Source organism: Cricetulus griseus, chromosome 3 (assembly GCF_003668045.3).
Source record: "Cricetulus griseus strain 17A/GY chromosome 3, alternate assembly CriGri-PICRH-1.0, whole genome shotgun sequence".
In the NCBI taxonomy this organism is placed as follows: domain Eukaryota; kingdom Metazoa; phylum Chordata; class Mammalia; order Rodentia; family Cricetidae; genus Cricetulus; species Cricetulus griseus.
Genome location: NC_048596.1, coordinates 154158478 through 154183520, shown reverse-complemented (window position 1 = coordinate 154183520; position 25043 = coordinate 154158478). Strand labels below are relative to the sequence as shown.

The window sequence follows — 25043 nt, the reverse complement described above, 5'->3', positions numbered from 1 at the left end:
AGTAGTAAATGGTAGATAAGAGAAAAGTAAGAATAGGGCTGGTGGGATAGATAGCTCAGTGTGTAAGGATACTTGCCACTAAGCCTGATCATCTGAGCCTAGGATGACCACCATCTCTTAGGGGTTCCGGGACCCACATAGTGGGAGGAGAGAACTGACCTCCACACTCATGACTCCACACACACAGAGTACTTTTTAAACGAAAGGAGTTTCCATGGCAGATAATGACACTTACAAAGTGTCTCAAAAGGTAAAACGTACTTTGTTTTATGTATGTTGCTCTAGAATCTGTTACGATATTCATGCCAACTAGACTGGCAAGAACTCACCACTCTGTACTTGGAAGGGAACTCTCTACAGAAAGAACTTAAACAGGAACAATTATTAAGAGTTATTTCCTCATCCCAATTTTCTATCAGTGAAGTGCTACAGAAAGAATAGGCCATTCTTTGTGAGGAATGACTTTTATAGATATCTTACATCTGTTAGGTTGAAAGGATAAATAAAATTTCACTACAGTTACTTAATGAAACTCTAAGAATGCTTTGTAAATATGATTAATATCCTCCATTGTTAATGGATATATATCAAGCAAGTTGTAGGTTGCTGAAATATTAATGTCAGTATTTTTTTCTGACATATAGTATTTACTCACATTCTTTCTATGTAATGCTACTGGGTAATGACAGAGATATAGGTCAGCCATGTTTACAAGTTAATAGCTTTATTGGAAGCTTTCTACAACACCATGAAGATGCTAACATATTAAACATTGAAATGGCTGTATTGTATAATATGGAATAATTAAATGGTACATGTGATGAGTCACATTCTATAAAGGCAAATGAAATACCAATCTGATAAATTTTACTTTCCTTCTACAATTTTAAAAAATGGCTTTAATTTATTGTGTGTGTGTGTGTGTGTGTGTGTGTGTGTGTGTGTGTGTGTGTGTGTGGACGTGGGCGCGCATGAGTATAGTGCCTGCAAAGGCTAGAAGAAGATGTCCAATAACCTGGAGCTTGAGTTACAGGGGGTTGTGAGCCACCCAATGTGGGTGCTGGGAATCAAACTCAGGTTCCCTAGAAGAAATGCAAGCATTCTCAACCTCTGATCTATCTCTCTAGGCCCTTTTAAAGTTTTGATTGAACTATATTATTGTTGAATAATGGAGACCAGATTGTTCACATAATGAACAACTGAATAAAGTTGGTTTCTGGGAACTGTTAAGGAGAATGAGGTATTAGAAAGGAGGGGCCGGGCGTTGGTGGCTCACGCCTTTAATCCCAGTACTCAGGAGGCAGAGGCAGGCAGATCTCTGTGAGTTCAAGGCCAGTCTGGTCTCCAGAGAGAGTGCCAGGATAGGCTCCAAAGCTACACAGAGAAACCCTGTCTTGAAAAACAAAACAAACAAAACAAAACAAAACAAAACAAAAAAAAAAAAAAAAAGAAAAACGAAAGGAGGGAACCTGCACAGCCAGACAAAAGGCTGAGGGAGGCACTTCCTTTAGGGTTGCAACGTGATCAGGGCATCTCACTGAACTATAACATGATGGAGAGCCTTACACGGTAAGACAGAGCAAACCTACAGGAAGTAACTTGGAGAATGCTACGCCCCCTTCCCCCTATTGTTGTCACTAAGGATAATGTACACCTAGTTAGGGATAGTTTCCTATTGTTTATGGTTGGGATTGGAAGGAGGTGTTCAGGCTTGGACACCTCTTTCAGATGACTTTAGGCCTTGGTTATATAGACATAGTTAAGATGTGACATAGCAGATTATTGTATCTTCTTGTATTTCACCTTTATGATTGTTAATTTTGGATACTTTACACTGTTAAGTTTTAATCGTCTTTTAGACTAAAAGGGGAATTGTAGGGAGACACCGTAACGATGTCTCCTAAGGGCTGGCTACTGGTGTGCCTGCCCACGCCCTTCAGGGTGTGGTCAGGGTGATGTCAGGGTGACGTGTGAGAGGTTTAAAGGGAGAGACAAGGCACATGGTAGCTCTCTGTTCTTGCTGCTTTGGCATGCTCTGGCTTCTTATTGGTTGGCATTTACCTATTAAAAGATATTCTGACTTTATGGGCTACGCATTAGTTATTCATCGTAATAACCTGGGGTACCCCCTCTTATACTAGCATTCTTTCCATCATGGGAACTCCACCCTTGTAACTTCTTCTAAGTCTATCTATCTCCCTAAGGCCTCATCATCAAATATTATCAGCATATTACTCTGGGGACCAAATCACTAACAAATGAATTGTAGGGACACATGTAAACAACAACAATCAGCAAGGGGATGATCACTAAACTTTTATTCTTTCCAACATTCTTTTGTTGAATATATTAATAATTTGTTAATAAAATATTTAAATAGAGTTACATTAACACAAATTTAAAATGCCTCTTTCTGGTCAATAGAACTATTGAGTAGGAATGATTCTTTAAAAAGACATGATAAAATCATTAAATGGATGATTAATATTATTGGGAGGAAGAAATGTATGAGAAGAGTAGGCTGAGTCTAGAGGAAAAATACTGAAAACTTGATGCTATGCTGGTTTGTGTACTTAAAACACAAATGACCAGATAAGAGCCTATAGCTTTAATAACACTAGCTAACAGTAGACATCTCTTAGGGGTTCCAAGATAACACAGCTGATAGGAAGCAGTCTCACTCCTCTCCACAGCCACACAGGACAGACACACTGACATAGCTTTAAAGCAGGAAGATAACATTGATATGTCATTGATGATACTGTCAAAGAGAGGACAGAGGCAAATGCTGCCTGTTTTTCTCACATAAATGGAGTCTAGCTATCAAGCAACTATCTATCACCTACATATAATTAACACCTATTGTCAATCATCTATCTATCTGTCTATAAATGGCATGAAAGAATCCGGGGACAATTTCAGAGGAAGGGAACCAGTAGCAATGGAGAGAGTAGCAAAAAATAAATATAAGCAAAGTACAGTGATGTAAGTGTATGACAATACTATCTTTTAACCCATTATTTTGTATGCTAACAGTGCTGGTTAGTTTTAACTGTCAACTTTATTCAACCTAGACTCACTTGGGAAGAGAGTCTCAAAGAGGAAATAGCCATATCAGATTGGCTTGTGGGTATATCTGTGGGGATTGTCTTGATTTTCCTTGGATGTGGGAAGACCCAGGTTCTGGCAGCACCATTTCACAGGGTGGGCCCTGGACTGGACAGAACTATATAAGAGAAAACAAAGCTAGAGAGTACTACGGAAGCAAGCAGAAATGACCCAGGTTTTAATTCTCTTGTCTGTGGATGTGACTCTTGAAGCTCCTGTCTGGATTTCCCCACAATAACATACTAGAACCTGGAATTGCAAGCCTTTTCTCTAGATATTTTAGCAATATCAGCAATGAAACCAGGACACTAAGAATTTAAAACAAGAACCAAAAAAACCTTAAAAAATATTTATCTTTTGCTTTGTGATTAAATGACTAATTACATCTCCAATCAATTAGGGAATCACCTTGCATATTTAATTATATCCAGTCATTGTGTCTCTAGTGTACCCAGTAAATATAGAAGATACTGTCCTGTTTCAGACTTTCTAGCAGACCAAGCAGATGCTCTTTCAGAATTTTATAGAAATAAACTCTTCTCACCTCCTCAAGGAGTAGTTCTTAGAGCTGACATGATGACGTATGTCCTTTCACAGCTTTGAAGGGCAGAAGTTTGAAATCACATGTTGAGCAGAATCATGACCTGCTGATGGCTCTGGGAGGGGAAGCTTGCTTGCCCCTTACTCCTCTGATGGTTTACATTGCTGCCATCTCAGCCTTCATCCTCACATGGTTCTTTTCTCTCGGTGTTGTCTTTTGTTATGTCTGTTTCACAACCTCTTCTGCCCTTTTCTTAAAACAATGCTTGACTTTGGAATTGGAGCCCACTTCAGTCAATCCAGGACAATCATCTCATCTTAAGGCCCTTAAGCTGATCCCCTCTGAATTCATTGGTTCCAGGGATTACAAAGTGGCTGGAGTGGCACCATTTACCCTATTACACTCAGCAGAGTAAGCCTACTTACACTCCCACAGGGTTCATGAAGCAACTTAGAGGAAGAGAGCTCAAGGGACTGGCCTGAGGTTTTCTAGTTAATGAGCTGTGAACATAAGATTCATATTTACTTCAAGAAAAAAACCACACTTTCTTAAAAGAGTGACAGTTTCTAGAATTTTCCATTTGGATGTCAAAGATAATTCCTGTGATCCATTCATTACTGGACTATCATGCACCACTGACAACAGAAGGATGCACCCGAATTCTCTGCTTCATGCAGTCATTCTATAGTTAAATTAGCCACATCTCATAAGACTGTTTATTGCACACTTTATTAATTCCGATTTTTTTCATGACTGTGACAAAATGCCTGAGGAAAATAAAAGGGGAAGAATCGTGTCTTTTGGAATGTGGCTTCAGAGTCTGTGGCACTTTGCTCCATTGCTTCTGGGATTGTACATATAGAGACAGAACATCATAGTAGATGGGATGTTGTAAGCAAAGTGACTCACCTCACCTCACATGGGACAGTAGGCAGAGAGACAAGGATGGAGCTCAGGACAAGGCAGAGCAGGAAATGGGTCTCAAGAACATCCAGAGACACCTACTTCTTTGTTTTATTTTTTACATATTTATTTTTTTGTGTCCATATGTGTGGGTACATGTGCCATAGCACACACATGAAATTCAAAGGACAATTAGTGGAACTCAGTTATTTCCTACCTCAAGGGTTCTAGGGATCCAACTTGAGTCTTCAGGATTGGCAGCAAGTGCCTTTGCCAGCTGAGCCATCTATTTTCTCTATTTGTTGTTGTTGTTAAGGTTTTCTCTTTTTTCTTTGTTGTTGTTTTGAAACAAGGTCTTACTTTCTAATCCAGGGTGGTCTGGAACTCATGGCAATTCCCCAGCCTTAGAATTTCAAGTATTAGCATTACAAGGGCTAGGGATGCTGTTGCTATGATGAAATACCATGACCAAAAGCAAGTTCCATATTATTGTTCATCACTGAAACAAGTCAGGACAGGAACTCAAGCAGGGCAGGAACTAGGAAGCAGGAGCTGATGCAGAGGCCAAGGAGGGGAGCTGCTCACTGTCTTGCTTCACATGGCTTCCTCAGTCTGCTTTCATATAGAACTCAGGACCACCAACCCAGGAACAGCACAATGGATTGGGCCCTCCTCATCAATCACTAATTAAGAAAATGCCTTACAGCTTGATCTCATGGAGGCATTTTCTCAATTGAGGTCCCCTTCTCTCAGATGACTTTTGCTTGTATCAAGTTGACATAAAACTGTCCAGCATGGTGAGCCACCATGACTGATTCAATCTATCTCTTCAAAGTTCCTGTCTGTAGAGTTTCTGCTACCTCTCAAGTACACCATCAGATCATCAAAACCATAACTAGATTTTGTCTGTCCCTTCACATCCTGAAGCCCCTTCTCTGAATACTGCACCAGGGACAAAATAGAGGAGTCTTTTAAGGGGTCATTTCATATTCAAGCCATAACGCATAAAATTTATAATACAAATTTATTGAAAGTAAGAACAATGTCTTCCTATAGGAGATTAATCCTTTGTGGCCCTGCCATATGTACCCCATGCAGCCCTTTTAAAATGAATCATATCTATAATTACATATGAAATTTTCTAAAAGAGTAGATCTTGGGTAGTCTCAGAAAAATAAGAAAGTTATGAAATGGATAGGCTAATGAGTTTGATTGTGACCATCACTTTCCAGTCTGTGCCTTCCTTCCTTCCTTCCTTCCTTCCTTCCTTCCTTCCTTCCTTCCTTCCTTCCTTCCTTCCTTCCTTCCTCCTCCTCCTTCCTTCCTTCCTTCCTTCCTTCCTTCCTTTCCCCCTCCCCCTTCCTCCTCCTCCTCCTCCACCACCACCTCCTCCTCCTCCTCCTCCTTCTCCTCCTCCTCCTCCTCTTTTGTTTTTCAAGGCAGGGTTTCTGTGTATTGCTTCGGAGCCTGCCCTGGTACTTGCTCTGTAGACCAGGCTGGCCCTGAACTCACAGAGATCTGCCTGCCTCTGCCTCCTAGTGCTGGGATTAAAGGCATTTGCTACTGATGCCAGGTTAGTCTGTGGCCATTTCAAACTAACATGTAGCATGTTTTGCATGCTAAATATACACACTCATCTGTTAAGCATCCCTTGATAAACTTGTCAAAATGAAGATTAAAGTGAAGCATGCCTGAATTGGTGTGGAAGAAGTTTATTCAAGACACAGAGTGGCATGTGTAAATGCGAGCGCTTCGTCCATAACAAAAGCACACAAATGTGGTTCATTTCCTGAGTGTTTTAGAAAGATGTCATAAATTTGTAGCTGTATTTACCTTTGATAAAATGAATGGTGGAGCAAATTGTGGGGATGGAAGGGAGCTTTCTGTTGTGAATGCTACTGTGTTGCTTGAAGTTACCTTGCTATAGATACAGAGCAAGGTGGGGGGTGCAAGAGGGAAAGAGAGAGAGGGGATGAGAATCTATGTGTTAGTTTTCACCTAATTTAATTTTTATTTTAATTCTTGTACCCCCTTTTGTTTTTCTTTCTTTGAGACAGTCTTACTATGTAACTCGGGCTGGCCCCTGACTCAGTCTTCCTACTTGAGTTTCCCAAGACTGATATATGCCACCCTACTTTCCAATTATTTTGCTTCATCTTTTAATAATTTTGTCTTCCTTCAGATAATTCAATGCTTCCCAAATAAAGCATACCTCTGTGTGTGTGTGTGTGTGTGTGTGTGAGAGAGAAGAGAGAGAGAGAGAGAGAGAGAGAGAGAGAGAGAGAGACTGTGTTAATGGCACTGCTCCATCATCATCTTTGTTTTCTGCATATAGAAACCCCACCATGTGTAATCTCCTCCTGTGTAATCTCCTCGGCTCCGTCTTCAGTGTTGGAACCAACCCCCTCTTCTGTCTTTGCTCAGAAGCTCTGAGGTTTGCTCTGAATTATAGTGCTGTTTCTCAGTTGGCCACTTTCATTAAATTAGCTCATGTAGGAGCGTATGCATTTTGGTGGTTTGTATGCTCTCCAAGCACCAGAACAGAGCTTTGCCGAACACATATCATTGACCACAGAATTTAAATGGAAGAGTCATCTAGGAAAAGCTATGTTTTCTATGATGACCAGTTTCAAGGGAGCCAGGAAATTACATGTGACCAAATATATGAATCCTATTTAACATAAATATCTAGGGGAGCCAATGTGATCCCAAAGCTCTGCATTAAATCTGTGCTATACAGAGTAAGGTAAGCGCATGACATGCAGATGGTTAGGAAGCTACATTTGATAAATGTTGCAGGTAGCACAAGGAAAGAAAGTGCTGGTTGTACTTGTTTGTGTCCCATCCAGACAGAGCAGGCCCAGTTCTGAACTATATAAGCACTGATTCTGTCATGGAGTAAAGCGTGTGGAAGGTTGGGACTATCAGCTCTCACTGCCCCACCCTAGACCCACAGATATGCAAATCTCGATGTTGTTTAACAGCCACATCCTCTGAAAGTGAACTGCCCCAAATCACGTAATAAAATCGTTGTACTGACACTGCTTAGGCTCTTTCATTTGAAAGTGATTTCCCTTGTTCTGGGCGAATGGGAGTAGAGGGTCATACTGTCAATGTATGTAACTTCCCTATATCTTAAAGTGCTTCATCGAGGTTAACTATAACTCACCTTCAATGACCAATAGGACCCACTTTTCATGCATCCAGGAGATTGATATTCAGTATGGATCACCATAAATAGGCACATTGGTGTCAGACCTAACCCATCTCTGCTGACCTTATGATGATGTCAAATATTATGAGATGATGAAGTTCACTTTGACTTACTCTGAGTGCAGTTTCATATTCTCCAGCAGCCAAGTGGGCTGAGCCCAGGCAGAGAGCAGCTTCTCCTTCCATGTTCCTGTCACTTCCTGAAGTGAGGATATAGAGAAGTCACCATGGTGTTGGGGGACAGATTGACCATACAGACAAAAATCCTCATCACTCAAGACAATAGGCAGTCCCTCTTTTAAAAAATGAACACACTTTTCAATTATCCTTGAAACTAACCTGCATTAAAAAACAAGCAATGTGTGTGTGTGTCTGTGTGTGTGTGTGTGTGTGTGTGTGTGTGTGTGAGAGAGAGAGAGAGAGAGAGAGAGAGAGAGAGAGAGACAGAGACAGAGACAGAGACACAGAGAGAGACAGAGAGAGAGACAGAGAGAGACAGAGAGAGAGTTAAGTAAATTTATCTGGATCTCAAATGATAGGCGACAACACTTTAGCTATATATTTATAAAGAGTTCCCTCTAAAGACACAGTCTAGTATATACTTTCCACACATCATAGAATGTTTACATTAGTTTACTATGTGTAGACCTACAGTTTTCCAGCATGTCTGTGACAGCTTGTATGAAACAACCAGCAACATATAACAGCTTGACTGGTTGCATACTCCTGCCAATCATCTATTCTTCCAACAGAACACATGATTCACAAATTAAGAATGTTGGTCTGATTCAGAATTGCTGGTTCAAGATTATGTATGAATGACCAGTTCCTTGGTACAGTAGTCCATGCACATACAGAAAAATGCTTTCCTTCACTAATCATGCTTTCTCCTTCCTAATTTCTTTCTGTGATGTATTTATTTCAGCAGTGCCCCAGTTCTTTCCAAAGACAAACGTTGCAATGTGTGGTTCAGTAAGGGTACAGCATACTGCTGATGCTTACATAGTTTATTTATATCACTATGGAAATGTAATGTGTAAATTTTATGTATTAGAAGCAACCATTAAAAGTTCTCTTTAACATAAGAACACTATTCTTTTTCTGCTTTTAGATGTCACTGGCTTCCACAGTCATCTGTGTCCTGCAGATGCTGACAGTCCCTGTTGGCTTAGGTCGCTGCATAGTATCTTCAGGTGTCTGAATCCTTGATTCTAATCAGACAGGATTTCAAGCGTTAGCTGTCCTCCTTGCTGCGTTCAGTCTCTCCACTCACCAAGTCACCACTGGTGAGGATGTAAGATGTCAAGGAAGACAGACAGCAAATGCCTCGAACAGTACCCGCTTTTGTTTTCTAGCTATTTTACTGCCTACAGAGAACTGTGCTACAAGATCTCACACTTCAGCAGACTTGATGATCTGTGAGCCAATCTGGTGATTTTTAACATATAGTCCAGCAGGGTCCTAACTAGTTTACAGGGTGAGTCTAGGGAAGGGAAGATAAAGTAGAAGAAGGTGGCCACTGTGGAGAGTGAGCCCCTGGGAAGTACAAGTTGGTTGTGTGTGGTTTGTATTTGCTGAAATAAATTATTGGTATTGGAGAGAAAGACAAAAGATTGCATGTTTTCTTTCTATCTGGAATCTAAGTTTAGCAACACACACACACACACACACACACACACACACACACACACTCGATATGAAAGTAGAAGGGAAAATATTTGGGGGTAAGGATGGGGATCTGTGAGGGGCAAGGAGGAAGGCAGAATAGGGAGTAAATACAAACAAATAAAATCATGTATGGAAATGTCATAATAAAATGTAAATGGTATAATAATACTATAATGCTATCAGTTACCTAGTGTGCTACACCATGGCCATTTGTATCTAATCATGGCAGGGTGGAAATGGAGTCACAAAGAAGAGGCAAGAAAGGGAAATCTACCCGTGATGTCACATTTTGGAGTAGCTACTAGAAAGTCAGGGAGCACAAACATCAGTTCTAAGATCTAGTAGGCTAATAGCGTGATTCAGCAGTGGGATGCTCCTGTGGTATGCTCAGGTGCCTGCACCTGTCCCTAGAACAGTGAATAAATAAGTAAATGAATAAATAAATAAGTATCAGACAGCCCTTAGGCATGGTAATCTTTCCTGTTTATTAAGTGAGCCTGAGCTGTGACAAAGTGGCAACAGTGAAATAACAGAAACACATCACTAACAACAAAACAGAAGTTATATCTGCAATTTTGTAGGGTAGGGATGGAGACAGAAAGTGGGCCTGTCTGATGGGACACATGGTGGTAAGTGTCCTGGGGGAACACAGCAAGGGAAAGGGAGGCCTGAGGAGAGGGCAAGCTGGTTCTGACTCTGAGTGGGCTTGTTAGGAAGCCCTTAGGAAAAGACAGTATCCACACTCAAGAGGAATCCGCAGCGTGAAGCAGAAGCAATCTGGGAACTCACAGCTATGCAAAAATTAACTGCACTGCTGAGTAACCACTGGGCAAAAAGAAAGAAACCTCGAGGTGAACTACAAAATACAGAATACTGTGAGACAGATGAAAATGAAAAGGCAGCAAACAGAAAGCCAGATAAAGTCACACACACAATGGTGTTATAGATATTTGAGGTGTCTATGGTTGTGATAAAACACCATGACCAAAAGCAGCTTGGGAGGGGTTTGCCTCAGCATGTAGTTCATAGTTCATCACTGAGGGTAGGAACCAGGAGGCAGGAGCTGATGCAGAGAGGGTGGAAGTGTGCTTCTTACTAGCTTGCTCCCCATGGCTTGCTTGGTTTGCTTTCTTATATCATCCAGGACCACCTGCTCTGAGGTGGCACTGCCCACAGTGAACTCAGCCCTCCCACATCAACTGTCAATCAAGAAAATGCCCCACAGAGGTGTCTCCAGACAAATCTGGTGGGGCAATTTTCTCAATAGAGGCTCTCTCTCCCCAGACATCCCATGTCAATAGCAACAATATCAAAAGCTAACCAGCACAATGGACACCCATATCTACACTTAAAAACAAGTAAGTTTTTTCCTGATTATCCAAAGAACAATGAACTAAGTGCAAAACAAGCAGAAACAAAGAAAAAACACCAACAAAAAACCACCAATTAAATAAAGTTAACAAAACATTAGCTACACTGACCGAGGCATAGAAAGAAAAACACTCAAATTTTTTTCTATGCAATTAGGAATGAAAGAGGAGAAATGATTATAGGCCTTGGTTATAAGAGAATTATGTGGGTAGGTTTATAATAACAAGTTACATAAACTAAATTAAAAATATCCTCGAAAGATGCACTGACATTAACTCAAAAAGAGGAAGAAGAGAAGGAGAAGAGAAGAGAAGAAAAGAAAAAAAGCAGAAGAAAGAAGCAGAAGCAGCAGCAGAAGAAATCTCTGCTATTGTAGGCAAAACACCCGAACAGATTGTTACAGAAAACATCCAACAAAGAAAAATCTAGCCCCAGTGCCTTCGGTGGAAAACTGCACCAAACACTGAAGGAAGAATTATACTCATCACTTACAACCTCTTAAAACCAGACCTCAGAAAACATTTCTCAAAGCATTCTATGAGGGAGGTCAGTGCTTTGAGACAAAGACACCACTGGAGTCTAAATCTACAAACCCTAGGAACAGTTGTCTCTATTGATGTGTGGGGAAAAGTACACATGCAACACACACACACACACACACCTAGCAGAGTGAATCTAGTGACGTAAGAAAGACTGCACAATCATGATCAAATGAGACTTATTCTAGCAATCTAAGGTTGGTTCAAAATTTAAAAATCAGTACTTTCACATTAATAACAACAAGTTCTTTTTTTTCGAGACAGGGTTTCTCTGTGGCTTTGGAGTCTGTCCTGGAACTACCTCTTGTAGACCAGGCTGGTCTCAAACTCACAGAGATCCCCCTTCCTCTGCCTCTGCCTCTGCCTCCCGAGTGCTGGGATTAAAGGTGTGCGCCACCAATGCCTGGCTAACAACAAATTCTTGATCAACTCAAATGATGCAAAAAAACAAAACGGGGAAAAAAAAACACCTCTTAGCAAAATTCAGTCCCTTTTTACCCTAAACCCCTCAGCAAACCTGGAATATGGGGAAACTTCCTTAATGTGTGAATGGATATCTACAAAACCTCCATAGCCGATACCATGTTTAGTATAAGGAGCTGAAAACTTTGGCCTTAAGAGTAGAAAAAGAATAATAATGTCTCCTGTCATCACTTATAGGTTCTAGTCAGAGAAACTAGTAAAGCAAAGTCATCAGATCAGAAAGAGAGAAAAAAGCTGTGTTTTGATCCATGGTCTGTTTGTGTGATCAGGCATGTGTATTTGTGTGAGCATGCATGTGTGTTAAAAGCTGCAAAATATAAGGTTAGAACTTGATCATGACACACAAACAAACTGTGTATCTAAATATGTTCAAACCATTAAAACTTTTAGATCAATTGCAGTAAATCACTGGGGCCTTGGATTAGTCAAAGTCTTCTTAGTTATAATACTTAATCTCTCCTCCCCGCTCCACACACACACACACACACACACACACACACACTGAATTTTATCAAAATTAAAAACTTGTGCTTTGCTGTGGAAGGGAGAAAATGTTTTTAAATCAGATATCTAATGAAAGGTTCACATTATGAATATATAAGGGATTTTAACAACTCAATAATAGACAAATAACACACCTGAAGTATGCAAAGATGGTGGAAATTGTCAGTGAGATCATTTTGCAAGTCAGAGCTCCCCAGAAAGTAAGCACGGAGTTATCACGTAACACAACGATTCTTCTAGGTGTGGATCGAAGAGAATTCAAATGTACACATAGCTCCACTTTGGCAATGAAACAACTCACATGCCCATCAAAGGACGAGCAGGTAAAGAAAATATGAGAAAGCCATACAGCACAGTGTCACTTGGTGCATGTATGAAGGAAGGGAGCCATGGTACTGCAAGTTGGATGCATCTTAAGGTGCCATGCTTCCTGGATGCGGTCAGGCTGGTGCTCAACTTACACCTTACACCATGGTGCCCTGGAGAAGGGTTCGGGCCCTAGTGGATGCTACCATCTCTTAAATACTATCTAGAGCCAATGTGGGAGCCATTCCTTTTCCTATGTACTATTATCACCACACAGAAAATGCAAACTTAAAAGTATAATACCTTCTCCTAGTGTACATGCCTATCCATTGTATAACTTTCTGTGTGATCAAGATTTGCTGTTGACATTGATCCAAGTACTAAGGATTTATGTCCTTTTTACTGCCCCCCCCCAGAAGACATGGCCATCATTTATGCAGAAGCAATTAATTTGATGGAATTTATCTTTCAGTGATAAAGAGTTCCTTAAATATTTCAACTGAAGTTATTTAAAAAAATAACAAAAATGAGCTCAAATGTTTACTTTTCCTCTATAGTAAATTAAAATCATACCCCAGACCAGTCCTATTTATCCCAAATAAATCACCAGCTACCTAACAAATGAATCCACTAAATATGTCCATGAATCAATAAACTTTAGTTCAAGACTGTAACTCCTTTTTTCCTCTCCATGGAAAAACTTCTCTGTTAGAAAACTACTGTATGATGCTGTGGTAAGGAAAGGGGTATTTGTTCTTTGCATGTTATGAATTAAAAGTTCATAAGAATGTGCCCCATTTTCATTATGGGTATGAGCAGTTTTCCCAAAAGCATTTTACTGCTGAAAGTGTGCATGAGCTCCCATGGCATCCTGCCAGCCTGCAGATTCTGATGCTGCCAGTCTGGGGTGGGGCACAGTGTGACTTTCATAGCGTGCCTCCTGGTGATGCTGGTAATGTCGGTCCAAAGGCTGAGCTTTGAGAGGGCAAAGGTCTAAAGTATATTGCAGTGCTATTTCTTTGTTACTTCTAACTAAGCATTTAGCACAATTTCCCAAGTATCTGCCTATATGGAATTTATAAACAATAAGGGGTTACTCAGATTGCAAAACACCGCCCCCCCACACAATACTTGCAGATGACCTTATCTCCTTTTTGCGGTTCCTTGTTTTACAACAGTACCCCCAGTGGATTGTAATTTTGGAAATAAAGCTTTCAAGAAACTAATGGATCTCTCATTGTCAGCACTAAGGCCCCTACCCCTGCCTTACAGTGAAATCTGAAAGCATATTGATGACATTTGTCTTTGCATTTCATAGGAAATAATTACCCTAACACTTGACAATTTTTACTCCTCTCTTGGGAGAAGCAGTGTCTGTCCATTAAAGAAAACAGTGTGAGAGAACTCTCCTCCACCCACCTTCCTTGGCTATTTCAGATGCTTTTATTAGAATTTTGATGGCCTGTTTGTATTCTTTGTTTTCCAGCATTCTGTCTGAGAGCAATTTGTAGGTCCTCACGAGACTTTCACAGGCCAGCAGGTTGAGAAATTGACCTGTCTCGTTCTTCCATATCCGCCCCTGTGTCAGTTCGTGGAACGCTTCATAATGCTGAGCAGCTTCCAGAAGCTCACCTGAAGAAGAAAAGCCATTCATCAATACAAAGCACAGGCCAGAAACAGCTTGTTTTCAATAATTCGCATGTGTGTTAGCATTACTCATAAATGGGGAGAGATGCGCTTGATACCTGTCTCATCATTACGAGTAAAGGGTGGGAAGAGAGGCAGGGGAATGCAGTTCAAAGGAGCTGAAGTGGAAAAGGATCTCCATTTAAGGGGGCCTCAGATTCAACAGTGAATTCTGGTTAGACATCTCCAAGGTAGGTGAACCTCAGCCAGTAGAAATGACTGCGATTGTGCAAGTTCAGAGACAGCATGAGGCCCACCAACGGTTACTAGCCTCATTACATTGGCTGGTGTCTCTAGAACGGTTTGATGGCGTGGAGTTCACATGGCTCCATTTTACAGAAGGGGTATTGGAGGTTCAGCCCGACATTGTGTGCTTAGAGGGTGCAGAACTGTGAAGACCTTCAGGGCCCGCATTGTCCTCATTGCTTTCTGGAGACGACAACTGCCTCACTCACAGGGAGCGTTTAGGTGTCATGAGAAGAATGCACCAGCCACACATTTCAAATGAACACAGGGTTTTAAACCTGCTTCTGGGAGTCTGAAGGAGGCACCTCTGTGCTTGCCTAGTCCTGGATGATGCAAACCTTGTTGAGTTGTTGCTCTAGAGTGTATCTTATCAGCTGTTCCCAAATGTCTCTTCTCCAATCCCAAACTCTAAATTAGTCTTAAACCATTTCATTCCAAAATATGAGGCAGTATATTTCTGGGAGAGTGGTTTGCAGTTCCACACTGCAGACTGTAGTCTACATGTTAATCACCTTGGGAAACGATTCTGCTCTCCAAAGCATAAGCAGCTTTGGCAGCATCAGAGTGAGCCCACTCATCATAACTAGCCAAACTCACCTAGGCATTTCCACTGTAACAATTAAAAGTGAGTGAAGGTTTCAAGCAGGCAGACTGTTCATTTCAGTCTTATTCCTGTTTTGTTTGCTTGTTTGTTTAGGCTAATTACTGCCCCCTCTGTGCCTTAGTTTACTATTCTGTGAAACAGGCATATAGTGAAACCATTCAGAATTAATTAGTGCAATTCAGTGTATTATGAAGTTAGTGTAAAATATTACATTATAAACATTAGAAGTGGTATCAGTTGGCAGAGTAATAGCATTTCTATAATAACTAATAATTGTAATGTGAGGTTTTCTTGGCCCAGCTAGGTACCGCTGCCCTTCACTGCCCCAAAGAAACACACAGATGCTATATTAGTATAAAGCTGTTGGCTGTGACTTGGGTTTCTTATTCTTAACCCATAACTACTAATCTATGTATTTCCACATGGTCATGGCTTACCGGACCTGCAACTCCTTTGCCTGCTACATCTCCACAGAGAAGAGAAGAGAGCAATTTCCTGTTTGACCCTGTTTATACTCTGATTTTGCCCAGATACATCACTTTCTGCCTGGCCAATCAGCCAATCAGTGTTCTATTGATTAACCAATAAGAGAAACATACACAGAAGGACTTCCCCCATCAAATAATCAGTTGCAATATAGTTACTATATTTACACTTTAGTACAGCTTATCCTTCAAAATGTACGAATAAGTCCTTCTAAGATGGCAGTTTAAATTAACCCTCAAAGTTCACATTAGGAACACATTTCCACAAGTTGTTTCATTGGATGGTGTGGGCAGGGATGGTGCTGCCCTGACTATTTATATAGTCTGTCAACGTTTGTTATACTGAGTTTCTTATTGAGACTACTATTGGTGAATACACAACCCAACTAGCAATCTTGGGACACACCTGTATAACCCAGCACTCGGGAAGCTGGTGCCAGAGGATCAGGATTATACAGGGAAGGCTATTTTAGGTAGTGTGGTAAGGCAGGGTCACAAAAAATACGTCAAAAATAAGAGTGATATTTCCAAAGAAAGGTAAACAAAGTGGAGCCACTGGCAAGTAAGTGGTAACGAAATACAGTACAATCATAGCCAGTATGAGTTCTTACCAATGCAGAGGTGGGGAGTAAACAAAGGTACTTAACCAGAAGGCAAGGAGTCCTGCAGAGTTGTTTAGAAACCTATCCTACAGCGTTGGAAGGGAGTAGAGCACACAGCCATAAATTGATATTGCTGAAGGATGCTTCATTTCATAGGTGTTACAATGAATGAAAATATCAGAAAACATCTACAAAGTGCTCTCTCTGGGAGAAGGGCTATGGTCATAGGCGGTTTCATTTTTCTTTTTCCTTTTCTTTCTGCTTATTGACATTTTTGAGAATTTCTGTCATCCAAATATGTTTATTTTGTACAAAAATACACAACGGAAGTCATTTAAAAATAAGGCCTGATCTCTTTTCACTTTGGACACTCTACTTCAATCTGTCTTTGCTTGCAGAAGATGGTTTTCATACCTCCTGTAAAGGCCAGCGTAGCTTTCCATTGATGCTTGTAGCACCTCTCATCAGAAACACCTTCCTCAAATATCCATCATTTTGGAACTTCAATGGAGCCCTGGTGTGTGTGTGTGTGTGTGTGTGTGTGTGTGTGTGTGTGTGTGTGATATACTTCTGTTAACTATATTTTCGCCCATAAAGTATAGCATTGTGATTCTGCAGAGATACTTCTCCAGCATCCATCTATTCATAAAGTGGAGATACATTTTTCTTCTGGACCATGTGAATAGGGAATAGTGGATACAGGGAGCTGAGAAAATCGGGGGAGTTCCAGGAAGAAAAAAAAAAGGAACCATAAAATAGATGGTGCTCTAGATAACACAATTAATTTAAGTTAGATGTAAATGGGCATAATGGTTCAAGTATCAAGGTGATATCCTTGTTCAAATTTGGAGACTGGCAGGGAGAGGAGAAGGGAATGCAGGTGAACCCCAGTATGGGAAGGGCCAGAAAGGATGGAGGTAGTGTCTCTGTGCTCCCTACTTGCTACCAAGTCTTGAGGGTTGTTGGGTTTTCTGGATAGACTCAGATGTGTAAGGAGGGATAAAGTCTGGCAGGCTTTTGGGGTACTGTTCACTATGAAAGATCATCTTGGAGTAATCAGAAATGGTATTTTTGTATGAATTTGGAGTTTTCTAGAGCTTTGGGGTTAGTATCAGTGGACTGCCTAGTTCAAGACTGTCTGGGACTACTACACTGGCCACGGCACCACAAAGTGTCAGGAATGTAAAATTACCTCACTTAAAATTGCAGGCTTACATCTCAAGGCTTGATGTAATGCTCACTTGTCTCTTCAGGCTGGTAATATTGTCACCAGATCCGGCTGTCCCTGTAACTATTAACAAAAGGAAGTGACAACTCATCACGTGTCTCTGGTTGGTTTTCCTGAATAGCTAGGTTCATAATTAGCTCCATTAAAACTCTTTTTTTCTCTTCAACCATGTGGGGATTCCTCAGAGACACTTTGAATTCTTCAGATGTCCCAAATGTAGTGACTTCAGCCAACCAGTCATGACTTCAGTCATGCCTGTCACTGCTTTGGTGCTGATGTTGTCCCTGGGGTTCTGATAAGCACTTTCCAGACAAGGGTTTGCACAGGAGAGGTTCCAGTCCTTCTCAAAGGCAATGTTTCAGTCCTCAAATTTCTTAATGGAAGCAAATACAGCTGTAAGGATTTGATACAAAGGGCCACAGGTACACAAAACTCCACAATGTCTAAAAGCTGTTCAGAACTTGAAAGCATGCATTATAATACATCATATACTTTACTTAGAATATTAAAAGATACGCCTATGCCACAATAAGAGTATAGTAACTTAAATGCAATTTCCCTTGAAGCAGGATCAACAATGGCATGGTTTCTGTCCAATCTATCCCCAACAGCAATAAGGATCTTAGTAATTATTTTATGTTATGAATAAGTGTTCTGACGCCAGTTGAATAGGTATCTAGTGAAATATATTGCATGCTGCTTTTATCTGAAAACTTTCACAATATTGCTGAAGTTTTGGAAAAGGCCATAAACAACTCATTTTTTTTTTTTACCAAGCTAAGTGTAAATACCAATGAAGATAACAAGCCAGCTTTTTAGTTACCTTTCTTTGCTGTGATAAACACCATGACCTAGGCAGCTTAGAGAAGAAAGGGTTTATTTGGGTTTATGGTACAGAGGGCAAGAGTCCATGATGGTGGAGTGCAGGCAGCCAGTTGCAGGCATGGTGGCTAGAGCAGCATGTTCACATCTTGAACCTCGACCATGAAACAGAAATGTTGCAAGATATTTGATTACACTGTGTAAAAAGATACATCACTGTGATTGGTTTAATAAAAAGCTACATGGACAATAGCTAGGGAGGAGGTATAGGTGGGACTTCTGGACAGAGACAGCTCTGGGAAGAAGAAAGGGGGAGTCACCAGCAGGACACAGAGGAGGCAGGACATGCAGGATGGAAGGTAAAAGACACAAGCTGCATGTCAGCATGGAGATTAATAGAAATGGGTTAATTTAAGTTTTAAGAGCTAGTTAGAAACAAGCCAAGGTCGAGCTTTCATAATTACTAAGAAGTCTCCATGTCATTATTTTTTTAAAGAATTTATATTTTAATTTGAATGCCATTTAAGCCAAATTTCTTTTTTTTCAACTTTTTAGAATTTGAATTAGAAACAGGATTGTTTTATATGACAATCCCAGTTCCCTTCTCCCTCCTGTCCTCCCCTACCACCCACCCCCATTAAAATCCGATCTATCACATATCCTTTCTGCTCCCCCTGGATGGTGAGGCCTGCCATCGGGTGTCATCTGAGTCTTTCATATCCTTTGGGATAGGGCCTAGGCCCACCCCCGTGCGTCTTGGGTCAGGGAGTATTCCTCTATATGGAATGGGCTCCCAAAGTCCATACCTATGCTAGGGATAAGTACTGAACTTCTACAGGAGGTCCCATAGATTTCCGAGGTTTCCTCAATGAAATCCATGTTCCTGGGGTCTGGATTAGTCCCATGCTGGTATTCCAGCTATCAGTCTGGGAACCAAGATCTCCCTGTTGTTCATGTCAGCTGTTTCTGTGGTTTTCACCAGCCTGGTATGGATCCCTTTGCTCTTCACTCGTCCTTCTCTGCATCTGGGTTCCAGTTCAGTTCAGTGATTAGTTGTGAGTGTCTGCTTCTACTTCCACCAGCTGCTGGATGAAGGCTATAGGATGGCATATAAGTTAGTCATCAATCTCATTATCATGGGAGGGAATTTAAGGTAGCCTCTGCTCTGTTGCTTAGATTGTTAGCTGGTGTCATCTTTGTAGATCTCCAGACATGGGCCAACTTCCGCATCCATGTCATTATTTGGGAGCTGGCTGGCAGGACAGAGAAACTAGAAATGACCTGAGTCTTTAAACTCTCAAAGCTCCTCCTCTAGTGACACACTTCCTCCAACAAACCTACACTGCCAAAAGAGCCCAAACAGCACCGTTACTTGGGAACCAAGTCAGGAATATCTCATTGAAACCACAACTAGATTTTCACACCTGGCTCATAACATGCCTTATAACTCCCTTGAAGTGTTCATATATATAATCTACCAGTCATTTCCAAATAAAATTTAGTGTATCAGGACCTGGCGAGATAGATGGTTTTAGACCTATCAGTGTTTTAGAAGAGTCAGAGCAAGTGAGCGATGCTAGTGTCTGAGGCTGGTCATCCTCTGTGATTCTCAAGGGTGGGCATTATTTTCCATCGAGCAGCAGGAGCAGAGGGAGGAGGAACCCGGTATCACAAAAACAAGACTTAGTAGAAACCTTATATCCGTTAAAAGTCTCTGGAGAGGAGACGAGGTTTGATCATGTGGCCAGCAGGACCATTAGCAAATCATCAGCTCTGCAGCAGGATCATTAGCAAATCATCCGCTCTGTAACATCAGGGTAGCAGCCAGTGAGAGATACACCAGTACTCCCGAGCCTGCAGGGCATGGCTCTAAGTCATGAAATGGGCCACTCTCCTTCATGTGAGTCAGGGAAGAAAACGGGGCCAAACTGTGTCATTGGAGGGATAAAAGGCAGCCCTTTATAGCTACTACCAGTGGTCCATTTATTTCCAAACCATGAAATAGCATTGCAAAACACATCTTAGGTGAACCGTGTGGACAACTGTGTGAGACAGGAGTATCTAGGTAGAGGCAAAAGGTGGTCCAAAGCTCCATTTTATTTCTTTTTGCTTTTTAACAATTACATGACATCTACATAAGCAATAAAGACTTTGGCATGCATTTATAGTTTCTCACCTCAAGCAAAAGTATGCTCCTAAAATAAACACACTCATTGTATCTAAGACCCACAAGAGCAAGAAATCCATGCACTTTATTTAAAAACACAAACAAAAGCCAAATAATGCTGCTGTAAACTGCAAAATGCTTGGTAGGATGTTAAGACAAACACAATGTGAAGAAAATACAATTTTATATATTTGGATATTACCCAAATTGTGGCTTCCCCTTTCCTGCACACCATCTCTGAAAGTTTATAGATATTTGTTGTCTCACAGCAGATGTCTAGAACAAATATTAAGTAAAGGGAAATGTATATGATCTCTCCCATTTTAGTTTTTTTTTTTAAAGTAGGAAGATTGACTAGATATTAACACAAATGGGTTTAAATGTGAAGCTGCCATAAAGGCAGGAACATAAATGTAATTCTCCCAGCCGCTATTTTGATGCACATTTTTGATTCCATGAATATTTTATGAAATGGCCCAAACTAAAGCCATATAACATTCCTGCATTACTGATGCTTGCGCCCGTAAGCTACGAACATTAGAGGCATGATTGAATGCATTAAAATGAACTCATTCAGCAGTGCATTGATTACTTGAAGGGGGAGGGAAACAAGAAAAAGAAAGAAGAAAAAAGAAAGAAAGAAAGGAAGAAAGAAAGAAAAAGAAGTTGTTCCACTTCAGGAAAACGGCAGACACTTGGAGTCTGAAAGACAGTGGGGTGAGGGCAAGCACTGATACAATAACATTTCATAAAGTGAGACTCATGCGAGCCCTGACATTAATTAGGCAAGGTGTTAATTATGTCCAAAGATGGCTGCTGGTATTGTGCAAGTAATTTAAAATGTCACAGTCCCTAAGATGCAGAGGCCTGGCTCACTTCAGTTCCATTCATCAGCAAGTCTGAGAGCAACTAATTATTTCTTTTTCTATCAACTTGTACATTTGCCAGTAAAAACAACACTGCAAAAACAATCGCACGGAAATAATTTGACAGGTCCATGAGGCCCATTTCCTCAGTGACTCGAGCATACGTCATAAGCATGGTTAGTTCTAAATTGTGCACATTTGTTGAAGACTTTAGGGAAATATTCCACTTTAGTTTAAAACAGCAACCTAAGGAACAATAAAGCTTTATGTATATTATGTTGCATTTTAATCTGGAGCTACTGGCCATCTTTGGCATAAGTTACTATCCTGTACAATGTAGACACAGGATGCACTAGAAGCAGTATTGAGCAGTAGCAAAAAGAGAAAAATGTTACCGCCCTGGTATAAACACAAAAGACATTGCTTTCCATTTTGGCTTAACTGCAAAAGCAATTTACATCATTTTTCCATATTTACATTCAATTATAATCATTATAATGGCACTACACATGCTGACATAGCTGAGGCTTAGCATCCTGCCAATGGGAACAACGGACTTCCACCGCTAATCTCCTGTTGGGGGAGATTTGCTGTTTACCCTAATCCACTGTACTCTATGGCAAAAAGGAATGCCAGAAGACAAAGGTTTGCTTCCACAACTCAATAACATCTCTAATAAGCAGGACATAAAAGTGCCCATAACTTTCATGGAGCCACTGTGAGATGCAAAGAGGAAACTTAGAGAGCTGCTTTTGTTTTTTTTTTTTTTCTCACACAGATTTTAGATGGGATTGTGTGTGTCTGTGTATGTGTGTTTGCCTGTGTGCGTCTGTGTGTTTGTGTTCATCCATGTATGTGTGTTTGTGTCTGTGTATGTTTATTTATGTGTGTTTATGTGTTTCTGAGTGTATTTGTATGTGTGTGTGTGTGTGTGTGTGCGCGCGCGCAAAAGGCGTTAGATAGTGAGAGGGGAGACTTACAGAGGCCTTTATTATTAGGATGGCAAAGCTGGGTCAGGATAAAGAGCCTATCCTGGAGCAAGTGTTGTTAACAGTTTTGTTTTGGTATTTAGGTAGCCCAACTGTAGTCAGTACACACATGTCACTGCTAAATACCAAGAACTGCTTTCTCAATTTGGGGATTTTAGGCTATGGGTTAGATATGAAGCATCCCCATTTCCCCCAAAGGCTTGCTTATTAGCTCTTGGCTTTGGGGGAAGAGATCCTTTGGGTTTGTCCTAATCGAAGATTGATTTCTCGGTAGATTCACACTATAAAAGTATGATTTGGAAGTGTGCTCTAATTGAAGGAATTATGGCCCCCGGGACACTGGAAAGATACTTCTTGCCCTTCCTTGGTCCCTACTGTTTTTCTCTCTTGAAGTGGCTTCCTTGGCTCTTCTCTCTCTCTTGGCTTCCTTGAAGTGAGCAGCTCAGCTCCTCGATGCCCCCCTCTAACATGAGGTCCTACTTTACCTCAGACCCAAAGCAGAGAAACTTCTGTAGCCATGACCCCAGACAAGCCATTATCTTTAAACTGTTTCTCTCAGGTGTTTGTCATAGCTGTACGAAGTTTGACTAATACATTTTCTTTGCTGTTAGAAAATGCATAAGCTGAAGATATCAGATTGTCTCAAAATTTTAAAAACAAAATCAAACCATAAAACACAGGGTTCAAACTCTTGTACCACCAAACCCTGGTGTGTAGGTACACAGCTGTAATCCCAGGCCTTGGAAGATAGAGGCAGGAAGATCAGGAGGATCAGGAGTTCAAATTCAGCCCTGGCTACATAGGGAATTTGAGGCTAGCCTGGGTTACATGAGACTCCATCTCAAAATACAAAGGTAAGACATTCATAGAATTTGTACACAGGAAATTAATACTTCTTATTAATAAACCTTGTAGAACTTCCAGTTTTCTTCATATAACACATTTTACTTTTTTGTTTTTACCTTATTGAAAAATCCTTGTTATAGTTTTTAAAGTTCTCTTAAAGAAACAAAAAACCCTAGGAATTTAACCCAGTAATTTGTGCATAGTGGGCTAGCCCTGTCCCAAGCATTGAGCTATGTGTTCAAGCACTCCCAAACCCTAAGCAGGAAGTGCTGTTAGATACACAAGTCTGCAGATAAAGGTCCCATGATGGCTTTGCCACTAATGAGCAGCATTTCATAGCTTTAATTGTATCATTCTTACCCTCAATCCATAGTGCTCATGATTTTAAATAAACTACATTCAGCCTGGTTTGAACATGTTTATAGGAGCAAAGAGCAAGATGTGGAAGACTCTGCCAGACTTATTAGCAACCCGAGAGTGAGGAGCCAAGGGAGAGGGTGTGCTGTTTTCCATGCCTTCATTAGGTGGATAGTGAGCACACTGTTTTGGATATTGCAAAGGAAAAACCAAAAAAAAAAAAAAAAAAAAAAAAAACCAAAAAAAAAAAAAAAAAAAAACCAACAACAACAGACTAAAATGTTCGATTTAGGTGAGCATGAAGGAGATAAACCACATAGTTGAACACAGTAGTTGCCAGGCACACTAGTAAATGACAGTTCTCTTCTCCCTCACCCCTCTCTCCTTTCTTCCCTCTCCCTTCCTCTCTCCTCATTTGACCCAGAGGCATTAGCATCTATGTATCTACACCTTAGAACTATAGTAACAGCCTTAGTAATTGTCTTGCTTGCTGCTCATGGGCAAGGCCCATGGGGAAGACAGCCTCAATTTCAGGTTTGAACTTCACCATCAGGATGCAATCACCCTTTCACAGAGCCTGCTGACTGTTGTTCTGAAACCCAACCAGCCCCACTCAGTTACCTACAGCTCTTGCAGAAAAGATGGTATCAACTCCATGCTGATATCTGCCCTTCACAGACATTCAGTAACTTCTTCTACAAGGTGGTCTGTGTTTTCATTTATTTGTCTATTGTTAGTTTCCCTCTTCTCTACTCTCCTCCCCGCCATTCTTTTCTCCTTTCCTTTCTTTGATATGAGTGTCCCTTGTCCTACTGAATGCTGTTGAATACACTAATTGGGAAGCATTACACTCCCCTGGTCCTTGGTCTGAAACTTCTGCAGACAGTTTTGGGGCCTTGCTTCTCCGGGGCAGAGGAAACACACCCAGGGCAGAGATGGCTGCAGGTGTGGTGAAGCCAGCCAAGGCCTTCTTGTAAGCTTCCACACGGAAAGCCACGCTGCAGAGCCGGCCCCTCTGTACCAGGCAGGCTTTCCTCTCTGTGCAGTAAATAATTAAAACACCCTGAGAAAGACAGGTAAAATACAAGCCACAATGTCAGTAACACAGACATGAAAGAGAAAAGGGAAGAAAATGAATTGAAAAAAAAAAGCAATGAAATAATTCATTTGAAGCTTTAATAAAGTTTCATTTGCAGTCTTGTTTAAAGATATATCAGACTTCAGGGATGTAACCTAATTACATTTTTATTCTAAGTTCCATTCAAAGATCTCGGACTTTGATTCTTTTACACAGATCAAACATGGTATAATTTTCTCTTGGCTATCAATACTTAAAAAGGATCTCTTCATTAAATACTGCGAGGTCTTCTGAGTGTATACACAGAATAGATGGGTAAGAAACTGACACTACCCAAAAGGGGACGATCAATCCATACACAAGCCATGGTGTGACTTTGATTGGTTTCTTTAGAAAAGTTTGAGTGTCATAGCTCGCATTTATGGAACTGT

The 25043-nt window shown here is 40.8% G+C and overlaps 1 protein-coding gene across 1 annotated transcript in view; it reads right to left on the bottom strand.

Moving 5' to 3' along the window:
- Positions 1-25043, bottom strand: part of Ttc29 (tetratricopeptide repeat domain 29) — a 118695-nt gene that overhangs the window by 42525 nt on the left and 51127 nt on the right. Inside the window, exons 5-6 of the mRNA XM_035441661.1 lie at positions 14056-14268; positions 7880-7965 (exon numbers count right to left, since the gene is read on the bottom strand). Coding sequence (XP_035297552.1) covers positions 7880-7965; positions 14056-14268 — 299 coding nt within the window. The remainder of the gene's footprint in view (positions 1-7879; positions 7966-14055; positions 14269-25043) is intronic.